This window comes from Seriola lalandi, unplaced genomic scaffold (assembly GCF_002814215.2).
Source record: "Seriola lalandi dorsalis isolate HSWRI2012SDOR001 ecotype SW California unplaced genomic scaffold, Sedor1 jcf7180002054549, whole genome shotgun sequence".
NCBI classification, from domain to species: Eukaryota; Metazoa; Chordata; class Actinopteri; order Carangiformes; family Carangidae; genus Seriola; species Seriola lalandi.
The window spans coordinates 913,561-925,376 of NW_019525102.1; the positions used below are offsets into that span (position 1 = coordinate 913,561).

The following is an 11,816-nucleotide window of genomic DNA, read 5'->3' on the forward strand; positions in this document are numbered from 1 at the left end:
TTAATATAATGTGACCAAAACAAATCACGAGGAAGAAAACTGCACAGACAAAAAAGGGCATGGCAGTTCTTTAAGAGATTCAACGTTATGTTGTTTCTGTTATTGCAATGCATGAAAGGTTTATTTTTTATTTAACACATTTCATACACAAGAGAATTCAAAGTGCAAATGAATATGAGCACAGAAATAATAATATTAAAAATAACAGCAAGACTAAAAGAAGCATGTGGAAGTAATAGAATAATAAAATACAACAAATTAGATTTAAAAAAAACTGATAACGCATCCTCATAAAACAAGAAAATAAAACAAAAAACAGTACGATAAAATAAGATTATATAAAATGCACGCATAAGCAATAAATAGCATGTATCACACACAAGGTATTGTTCATTAAACTGAAGCATGACACTGGATAAAAACACAAAAAGTTAACTTTTTTTTTTTTTTTCATTGTGTGCTATGTTGAGTTGCAGCCACGTGATTCACTAATACTGAGACAGCTGTCCTTGTTAAGACATTGCAGTGACTTCCATTCATTGTGGATAGCCTTACCTAAACTCTAACCCTAGCTTAACCTCTGAGCCAAAAGTTTTTCTTTGCGTTTTGGCCCCAGGTAACTAGTCTTTAGTTTGAAATTTGTCCCTAAACGCAGCCTGTGACGACAACACACGGAGGGACACTGACACGGACAGTACGGGGGGGCGTGGTCATCCACACCGGCAGCTCCAGCAGGGACTGTCAGCCTCCTTGTCGCCGCAGTGATGACATGGCAGTGGGGTGGAGATGAGCACACAAACCGTAGGCTAAACACATTACAACACTTTGTCGTTGGTTTGTTGTTGTTTTTTTTTCTTCGTCGTTGATTGTTTATCTGCTTTGCCTCAGTAACTCCAGCGTTTTACAACCGAAAGTTTTCTCTCTTTTTTTTTTTAAACTCGCAGACGTCAAGTTTTTTCATGAAGACGGTAACGATGATACAACCTGTGCAGACTGAGTTTTTAGTGTTTTTTTTTTCTATGTTTACATTACTAAAATCGTATTGAGCTTCTAATATTTACTTTTGACATAACTTTTACTTCTTTTATTATTAATATTGGCGTTTATAGTGCGTATTTAGTTTGCTTTGAAATCTTATTTTGCGGTGACATTATCTCAAAAATAAGGACTTAGGAGCTTTTATTTGTTCTTAAAGTGGCAAAAGATTACAAGTATTGCTTGGTATTTTAATTATTCGCCTCCATACATGACTTCAGACTTACCGTCACTGGCCAAACCCTCTGCATTTTGCAACTTTTTTTCATGCGGAATCCATAATTGGAGACCTCACTGTGCCAGCCATTTAACGCGCGCGCTCAACCGGATTAGTGATGCAGCACGAGCGCCTGCTCAAAGTTTTGGTGATCGGTGATCTCGGAGTCGGCAAGACGTCCATCATAAAGCGCTACGTGCACCAGGTCTTCTCTCAACATTACCGCGCCACCATCGGAGTCGACTTCGCCCTCAAAGTGCTCAACTGGGATCACAAGACGGTGGTGCGGCTGCAGCTGTGGGACATTGCCGGTGCGTAAAAAAAAGTGGTGCTGTGTGTGTGTGTGTGTGTGTGTGTGTGTGTGTGGTGGGAGATGAAATATGAATGAGCTGTTACACCTCGTGGAAGTAGTTATATAAACCACCGGTGTTTAAAGAGCAGCTTATTTGCATGGTCAAATACCACTTCACTTGCTCAGGTGACAATGATATCACACTGTAAAGCTCACTGCTTATCCAGGTAAAACAATAATGTGGAAACTGGGTTAGGCTCATCTTAAATAGTGCCAAAACTAGACTTACATAATTCAAGAAAGTCAGATATGATCAGCTGCTATTTGTAGAATATGTTGTAGATTTTTGTCATAATGTTCATGGTTTCATATGTGTAATATAGGCTTTATATTATAAAGCATATTTTGTATTATTACAACTCTTTTATTGTATTGTCAGTCATTATCTGCTTATACACCATTTTTTGGGTGTCCACAGGTGCAAATGGTTCTGCATACAACTACAAATATATTGCAAATATTTTTGGTTTGGTAATAATTGGTTTGCTTTTGCAGTCAGAGTGTATTTAGAGATATCTTAAATTTGAATTTTAATAAGGCAGAATGTAATCAGATATCTTAAATTAGAGCTTTGACCCATCATTGTGGATATTCTTATGTTGACGATCTTTAAAATGTCAGCCATAGCAAAGCGGCAAATACAAGTCAACCAAGACGCAAAAACCCTTAAAGTATATAGAGTAATCTGCAGTTCCTCAGTTTCACATCTTGCTGACACATCCAACCATGATGATGCATGATATGGCAAGTCCCCGCCTGAAAATGTGGTTAACCTCCATTTCTGCAGAGGTTGTTGTTGATGTTGAAGTTACCCTCTTATACACAGCTCTTTGTTTTCAGCTTTCAGCTTTTCAACCATCATGTCTCTCTACTTGCACATCATTTGATTGCACATACTTTTGGAAGTACTTCTCTTCCTCGTCCCTCGGCCGTCTCTCTCACAAACACATTAAAGTATGTTGTAGTTTATCTTTCACCTCTTCTCGTTGAGCCTGTGGCTGTTGAGCAACTCGACAGCTGATAAGCGCCGTCATTTACATGAAGAAGTCCGGCTCAGGCCGTTAGACAGCTGGACTTTAGACTAGCAACCAGGGATGATTTCACACAGCATGAAGACGTTTAAACAGGGGCACACACACACACACACACACACACACACACACACACACACACACAGAATTGGCAGATTATCTCTGTTAGTGTGTGAAAGCAGTAATTGCATCAGTGTTTTGTGTGTATGATTGAGTGTTTATCTGGATGAAGTGAAGTTTCTGCTCCCTCATCCAGTACGCCCCCTACACACAACAGTCAACACAAGGTGACAAGAGGCAATTAGCAAGTACTGTTGATTTTGATTAAAATTTTCAACACCATACATCACAGAGTACTTTACAAATATTTAAATTCCCTCACTAAAACAAGACAAAAACATCAATCAAACTTAAGTTATGACATTGTTTTGTAGCCCAACCTTAAAGTTAGCTTCAATTAGGGCTTAAATGGCTATCAATGCATGCTGTACGTCTTTACTTGCTACAAGCTAATTGTCTTTAAGATCTAATGCAAAACTTCCATTTGAAATCCAGCAATTTAGCCTGAAGCGAGGTTAACTTCCAGGTTGGTCTTTGTGATCACTGGGCTGCTCTTTTGCAATAAACAGCATCGTTACAGAATAATTGTAGAGCGTTAATACCGTCAACCTCGAAGTTAGCAAAACAGTATTTGAAGAACTAATGAAGCTGTGTGTTGCTTTTATTTTAGTACTTTGTCTAAGCCCTTAGAGCGATGCTCTCTCCAGAAAGTTAGTATAGAAGTTGACCAAAACCTTGGTCACTATTGGCCTTGAACTTTTGACCTTATACTGTTAGCACTGATCAGATGTTGTTTAGAGAGTCTCACACTCACTCTTGGCGAGTGAAAGACAAAGATGGTATCTGCTGTTAGGAGACGGCTCTCAGACCTTTGTGTGTGTTCAGTGTTTGAGCATGTAAGTTTTTTGTATCAGCTGTTTGTAGGTCATGTGCAGTGTGTGTGTTTGTGTGTGTGTGTACATACGTGTGTGTGTATGTGTGTGTGTATCAGATGTTCTCTTGCTGATTCACCACTATATTAGGATCATGTGGAGGAACTTAGCTTCCAGGATAGAGACTTATTCATATATTCAGATACACACACACGCACGCACGCACGCACACACACACAGGGTCATGCATGCACATGTACTTACATGCAACAAAAGATGTATTTTCCTGAATGCATACAACAAAATTTTAACTTACAACTCTTTTCTGCATTCTGGTAGATTTTCTGACTCAGTCATTACACTAGTATCATTACTGTTTGTCATTTACCAATCAGTTAGGATGCTCGCACAGCATTGAGGTAGAAATAAAGCTCATAGAGAATCATGAGAAGAGTCTCTGTTTGCTTGTTTGTAATTTTCCTGGAAAATTCTAAACATAACGTGACACATTTTCCATCCAAAGCCATCGGCTGCTCCTCTGTCGGATGTCACTGTTTCCCAAACTGAAACTCTAAACGTGTCAGACACGGAGCCTTAGCAAAAGCAATTAAACTGCCTTAAACACACAGTCACAGCGTGAGCCGTCTGACCTTAAAACAGGCGTTTGTTCCTGCAGTTTTGGTGTAAAGTCACCCACAGCCTTCATTAATTTCAGAGCTCTGACCTCATCCCCGGATAATTCTGCTCTCTGAGCTAACAGGCAGGTTTCCCTCTTGAGATAATGAACACTGTCTTCTCATTACTTTTGCGATTTGTGTAGTTTTAGGCACAAAAACAACTTTTCATGTTGATCTCCTCGTACGCTCTCAGTCATTTTGGGTTGTTTTCTGCCCCATGCCTGCGTGCACATCTGACTGATGATGAAATCTGTCTACTCGTTAGCTAAATACGTGTTTCACAGATTATAATATGTAACTGTAATAAGGATGCAAAGCAGCAGTGTGAAAAACAGCAACAGTGATAGTTTCCCTTCAAAAAACATGCCGAATTACATGTTAAACACAGGATTAAAACTTGTTATAATAAGACATTTTCACTGTTTTCTGACATTTTATAGACAAAATGATTACTTGTTTAAACTGATGAAACAATAGGCAGATTAATCAATTAAATAATCATTAGCTGCAGATTTAAATCCTCAGCTTGAAGGTAAACTATGCTGCAAATGAAGAGTTCATGTCTGCAATATAAATCTCTTAATGAAGTCACTTTGAGGGCAGGACAGTGTGACAGACTCACTGCAGTTTCCCATGTCTCTATTTTTAGTTGGTCTGTACTAATCAAGTTTAGCTTCGAGCTAAGAATATTCTCAGGTATCTTATTAAGTTTTGTGAAGGGCTCTGGTGTTGCAGCGCAGCAACAAAGTCACGTGACTTTAGAAAAAAATTGTCTGTAAAATGGTTGAAGTCACTTACCTCTGATCACATTCGTGGTTGTGCAATTCGACTTTCTCTTGATCATGTCTAAGTAAGAAAAGCCCTGTGCAGGAGTAACTCAGCTCCTGGAAACTCTATTAACACTGTCATCTCTTCTGTTTTCTTCAGGGCAGGAACGCTACGGCAACATGACCCGCGTGTACTACAGAGAGGCCGTGGGGGCCCTTGTTGTCTTCGACATGACCAGACTATCCACGTTTCAGGCCATCCTCAAGTGGAAAGGAGACCTGGACTCAAAGGTAAATCTGTTGGAGGGAGCAAAGATTAAAACAAGACAAGAGAAGGAAAAGAGGGAAGGAACGAGGTAGAAAGAGACTAGAGAAAGAAGTGAATGATGGTTTAAAGAACAAATATATCGCAAGCATAATTGTTTTAATTTTAAGTGAAGAGAATATCTACTCTCTAATTCATTTTACAGCAAGCCAGTATCATTGAAGCAACATTACACTGTAAAACTACCTACGAAAGCTGCAAGGAGTGAGAGTTTTTGTCATAAAACTTTGCTGGAATATTCCTTTAATCTCTAATGCTGTCTGCCTTCTCAAAGTTTTTTGTGTCTGCATTTTGCTTCCACTTGTATGGTCTACTTCTGCTTCAGTCATGACTCGCCACATTACCCAGAAGGTCTTTTAATAACCTCAACAGACCAAGTGTCAACTTGCTTCACTCCAGGTTGTTAAGTTAGCTTGTGCATTTTTTAGATGTTTTTTTTTCTCTTATAGGATTTTATACAGTTGTTTTTTCTTATGCAACAAATTGCATATGCAGCAATATTTCAAATGATCACGACTGAAATTTGACTGAAAGGGCAAATCGTACAACGACAACAACAGTCAAAAGACCGTGACGCAGCAACGACTGTAGTACAGACACAAAAAGGAGACGTCAAGAGATGTAAGAGCAGGGGTCCTGTTTGGGTTTAGGGGGTAGAAGCATCCAGCCCATGATGCTTTTAGAGGGAATCTGCTCCCCTCCCTCAAAGACACTTCAGCCTCACTGAGAACACGACTAATGGTGCATTCAGTTGCTCCTCCTCGACTCATAAAGTCAAAAATTTCAATGTTTATCATCAAGAAGCTACCTTCAAATAGCCGATAATGATACCTGGGTTCCCAGTACAATTTACAGGTTAGTTTAAAAATACAATAAACAACTAGCAATCATTGTGCTAGGGCGATAATGATAATAACATTATTTATATAGCACCTTTCAAAACAAGGTGCTTTATATTAAAAGCAAAAAATTGAAGTAGTAAAATCCAAGACATATATCTAATTCAAGATAAATAATTTAATCAATTACCGAAAATATACTAGTTAAGAAAAAGCGATTAGATAAAATAAAGTTTTAAGAGGAGATTTAAAAGAGGACACTGAGTTTGCCTGCCTGATATCCTCCATCAGGAATTTTACAGCTGAAGGCCTGGTCACTTTTAGTGACAAGTCAGGATTTAGGAACCATTAGTCCGACCCTGCTAAAGAATCAGAGGTCAATAGTAAATTAAAAGGTGACTGCGAATAGATCCCTGGGGGACGCCACAAAAGAGAGGAGCATGAAGAGCAACCAATGAAGAGCCACAACCTTGATGGCTGATTAAGACATCGAGGTCCTCTGGGCCAAAGACTGAGCTGAGAAGAAGGAGAATTAATGTGGAGCATCAGCATAAAGCAGCAAGTCAAGTATTTGCCATCAACTGATGCCCACCTTAGCCAAACCGCTTGCACCTGGTAAATACAACGTGGTCATGGGATATTTCTCATCTTTATGATTCGATGAGGTTATCCAAACGTTCCATTAAACAACTGACCAGCACACAGTGGATTATTGGATACTGAAAGCTGCATTTCTTGGCCTCATCCATAGGGGGCCTTTGCAACAGAACAGCATTGTCTCATCTATCTTCCCTCTGGTTCTGTCAGGTCGCTCTGAGCAATGGGAGACCGGTTCCCGCCGTTCTATTGGCCAATAAGTGTGACCAGCGTCGTCACGGTCTGTGCCCCAAACTGCCCAAACTGGAGAACTTTTCCAGGGAGTACGGATTTGTCGGCTGGTACGAAACCTCTGCCAAGGTGAGACCTGACTTTGATTTTGTTCTGCGTGTCTTCAAAAATCACTTATGTGGAACGCAAATATTGTTTTAAACAGTGAACTCTCTCTGTTCCTGTCACCCTCGCTCTTGTCTCCTCTTATTTTCTTCTGCAAACATATCTGACAGCACATTTTCTCTGCCCATTGCTTATTAGCCTTATGTCTCACCCGCTCCTCCAAAAATTCAATTAGTTGTTCTTTATTTTTCTATATTTACTCTGGTCTCTCCTTCTCTCCTTTCTTTACACCTTCACTCTTCTCTGGCTCCATCAGTGTCTGGGTTTTACTTTTAACTTAAAGGACCTGCTGCTGGTATGGTCATCTTTTTGGCACACAGGAGGTGCCACATTTACACATACAATAAAAGAATAAAAACAAAACTTCATCCTGAAGAAAGTTGGACTCAGTAAAGGACGTCTAAGAACTAATTTAGGCCAAGTGTCCGGTTAAATGTCATTTATTCATATTACTTTGGACTTCAAAATTCATTTGCCTCCCTCTGGTTGCCATTTGTAGCTGCCAACAAGTTAAAAAGATCTGTGGACAAGGGATTGTATTGTGGTACATCTGCTCTGTTTGGTTGATTAGATTTATTATATTTATCTACTTATTCAATTCATCTATATTTGAAAGCTGCAAGCTGGAAGGATAGTTTTTCACAGCTTGCAGTGAAAAGCCTTTTTTTGTGCTCAATCTCTGCTTTCGCTGTATCTTCCCTTACTGCCTCTGAAGTGTTGACTTGATCTTTGTGACATCTCCTCTTCCTCCATCTCCCTTGTTTCCTTCTCTCTACCTTTATCATCCCCCTCTAACCCTTTCCCTTCAACCTCTCTCTCCAGGACAACACCAACATTGATGCAGCCATCACGTGTTTGGTGAAAAATATCATTACTGTGGAGGAGGAAAGAGCTTTGAGCGAAGCGACCAACGCCGCCTCTAAAAACGAACCGGAGGGCAGCGTCCTCGTTCTGCCTCGCTTCGATTACAACGTGAAAGAGAAAGGACTCGGTGGATGTTCAGGATGTTCTTCACTTAAACCTAGAGACAGAGACAACGACTGAATGAGGGAGGAAAGGGATGGGTCTGAACCAAAAGACTGGAAGGAGACAGAGAGAGGAGTGTGGAGATTACTTTGTTGAATAATTAATATGCTGTAACTTAGAGTTGCATCCTCTCCCTCTGCCTTCACAAATGCATTTCGTCAGAGGAAACAGTTTAACAGTTCAGGATTTAAAAATGTAAAATGAGAAGATTTGCAAATCATGAATTTACTTTATTTTTATAACAGAAATTGAGTCAAAATTTGTTCCATCCTCACAAAAAGTCTTTTATTTTGAAAACCTTTTGATAAAACAATTTATGTGTTTGGAAGAAAAAGTGACACCTGCAACAGAAAAGTTTTTATAAATTAACTAAAATTAATTTGTCAAGTTCACAGCAACATATTATAACACACAATACATTCATGAAAGAATTTGATTTCTTCTTTCATAATGACATATTGGAATTCAATACCGTCACTTGTGAATAACAGATTGCCTGAACATTTTGAAGGTCTTGGTTTTGTTTTGATGCTTTTGTTGGAGCAGAACACACAGCAGATGCTATTGTTCTTTAGACGTGAGAAAAACAGCATCTGTTTCATTTAAAAGGCAAAAATCCTTTTTTAAAGGATTTTGTTTTTAAATGAAATGCTAATTACTTTATCTAGCTGTACTTGTCATGGCACAGCTACTCCATTCATGCTTTATATAAGATCGTTTAAATTAGGTTTGCTTTGTATCTAGAATATAAATTAACTGTATTTAACTGCAACAAGATGGTTTGATGAGTTTCACACCCGCTCAGGCCAAAGTGTTAAGTTTGTCCAAGTATAACTGTGTTTCTACTTAAAGGTGATCATTACTAGCTGTGAGAATGCAGTTTTGTATTTTTAAACAAGATTATATGTGTGTTTTATCTGTGGCACAAGTCAGTATTTTTCCCTTTCTCTTCCTCATCATCTCCCTCGCTGCCTGACTTTGTCTCGGATGTTTGTCACTGATATTATTTTGTTGATGTCATCAGTGAAAAATGCAAACCATGCATTTGCATAATGTTTAAACAGCAGCTTCTGTTGAGTTACAGAGGATCAGCTGAGAATTTAAAGTCACCTTTTGACCACTAGTGGCCCTATACAGCAATTTTTTTTTATGGGCGGGTTGGCATTTTGTGTAATCTCGAGCCTCATGAGGAAGCATGTACAAACACAAGGATGACAATACATAATCCTGCATACTTCAGATGGCGATAAATAATTGAAATGCTTGGCAGTATTGCACCAAGAAACTTCCAAATGTGACAGTGAGAGGCCAACGCACCGAAGAAGACAGTGAGCTAATGTGAGCAGTGCTGGTTTAAAGACATCGTAGCTTTAATACACATGATGTGGTTTTGTCCAATAAATGTGTTTGTTTTTAAAGTGGTGATGGTTATCTTCAATTTCCAGGAGATGGCACTCCTTTATGTGTTCTGCCACAGCGGCAGTATCTGTTCATGCTAGCTATCACCCTAGCTACGTCATGCTAGTTTTTAGCCATGCCAAATCTTGACTTAGGGCTGGCGAAGTTGGTCTGTGTGTCGGTCCACCTCGTTGGTCTAGAATCTTATCAGCTTGCCATAAAATTCTGTTTTTAAATATTCCTCTAGCGCCATCATTAGGTCAGATTTTTAACTGGCCCATACTTTGGTTTATGACTAATAACTATGCAAAACTATGACATTCTCATCACCTTCTGATGTACTTTGTGTTTTGTGCCTATTAGCGAACGTTAGCAAGGTAACACGCAAAACTAAGATGCTAAATGTTATACCTGCTAAACATTAACATGTTAGCATTGTCATTGTAAGCATGATAGCATGCTGGCATTAGCATGTCACTGCACTGCACAAGCACTGCTAGTACAGCCTTACAGAACTGCTAGCATGGCTGTAGTTTATTATGGTATATTCACATTATAGCAGATAAAACAAGGATCTTGTGATGTGCGTTTTCGTTGGTTAGCACAGTGTCCGAAACTCCCGCTAAACTTAGCTACAATGCAAATGTTATTAACAATAAGTTGCTACGTTTCAGAGACTTAAACTGTGTATCTGCATACTGATATTTCACCAAGCAAACAGTGTCTGTCCTGTTTATCTGGTCTGATCGGAGGTTAGTTCTGGAAATTAAGATACACTAGAAGGCTACTTTGTATTTTATCCTTTCAAAGCCGTGGTCAGCTGCAAATGGCTGTGCCCACAAAGGTAAGCTAAGCTCGGATCAAAGTTCAACAACAAACAGCTTTCAGTACACCCACGCATCTCCACAGACATCCACAGAGTCGTCGCAATGCACCACATACATAATAATGAGAAGAGATCTTTAGTTATTCCACACAAACAGGACAACTGTGTTATGCCATAGCAATGATAAAGCACTGACTGATAGACGGGATTCTGATTGGATTATAGAGTTTGGAGATGGATTGTCAAAAAGTCATCACATTTGCGTAACACCTTTGCATAATTTAAAATCAGTCATGCAGTTTTTAAAATGTCAAATTCTTCAAAGATCCTCATATCTCAATTCTGCTTTCTTTTTTTGAATTATTAAAACCTTGTATCAGTTTCTTGTTTTCTAAAAGTGAAATATAAGCACACATTCGGTCGTCGTTCACTCACATCTTGGCTATAGAACAGCAACAACAGGTCTCATGACTACACAATAGAAATGATTTTCCTTTGCTCATTTTTACTGATTTCACTGTTTTTCTTCTTCCTGTTTTTACTCTCTCTGCCCTCTGCCTTGCAGTTATATTGCTCCGAAATTAAAAGCTTGAAAACCAAACCTAATTATATGGATGATTGTCAAAAGCAGTGTGTGTGTGTGTGTGTGTGTGTGTGTGTGTGTGTTGCTCAGCTCAGATATTCTCCCTACTTACTGTTCTGCTTGATGGGCAATGCACTGTAATTTAACGCCCATCCATCTGAAGATCCCAATTCCCTGTGCCAGAATATGGATAATAGCCACACTCTCTGGCAGAGGGGAGAGTGTTTCTGTTTTTCATCCTCAGTCTGAAAAGGTTTTCTCTAAGTGTGCTGTAAATGCTTTGCAGGAAATGAGTCAAATATTTGGGGAGAAAGGATCGCTGGTCAAATCACCTGATGCATGATGAAAACACAGACGTCATCGTCATTTTCAAATCCTCATGAGATCTGTCACATGGAAGCAACAACTCAATGTGTTATGTCCTGTTTTGTCACTGCAATTAAATCCTCAAAAGAAAGTAAAATGCTTTGCAGAAGACATTGTTGAGCAGTGTACGCAGCTACACTTTCAGTGTTTGTGGAAATAAAAGTGGCTTTTAAAGGAGAAAATTCTTATAATGTTCAATTTGGGGGCAAGGCTGTTCTGAGATATTCAGCCCTCTTTTTCAGCCCCAATAATTTATGTACAGTCCCTAAATCAAGATGAAAATACTGTATTGAAAAAAATCTGACAGTCTTATATGTTTCCACTTTACATTATCCACTTATTTCTGGTTTATATCTAAAAATATACAAGTGACAAATGACAATGACTTCTTCCTCCCTTTGCTCATATCTCATGAAACTGTGAGCACAGGGATTCGGAGGCAATTAACA

The 11,816-nt window shown here is 39.0% G+C and overlaps 1 protein-coding gene across 1 annotated transcript; it reads left to right on the plus strand.

Annotated features, from left to right (window-relative positions):
• Window positions 1–668: 668 nt before the first annotated feature.
• Window positions 669–9,612, plus strand: LOC111661675 (ras-related protein Rab-38). The gene is made up of 4 exons (XM_023415328.2): window positions 669–1,563; window positions 5,172–5,302; window positions 6,983–7,132; window positions 7,991–9,612. Exons 1-4 carry the CDS (start codon window positions 1,371–1,373, stop codon window positions 8,210–8,212), a joined length of 696 nt encoding a protein of 231 aa, XP_023271096.1. The 5' UTR covers window positions 669–1,370; the 3' UTR covers window positions 8,213–9,612.
• The last annotated feature ends 2,204 nt before the right edge of the window (window positions 9,613–11,816 follow it).

Excerpts from the sequence above, each read along its gene's own strand:
- LOC111661675 (XM_023415328.2), top strand. The coding sequence starts at position 1,371 with ATGCAGCACGAGCGCCTGCTCAAAGTTTTGGTGATCGGTGATCTCGGA. Across the intron at positions 1,564-5,171 it reads GCAGCTGTGGGACATTGCCG|GGCAGGAACGCTACGGCAAC; the intron begins GTGCGTAAAAAA and ends TGTTTTCTTCAG. Across the intron at positions 7,133-7,990 it reads GGTACGAAACCTCTGCCAAG|GACAACACCAACATTGATGC; the intron begins GTGAGACCTGAC and ends CTCTCTCTCCAG.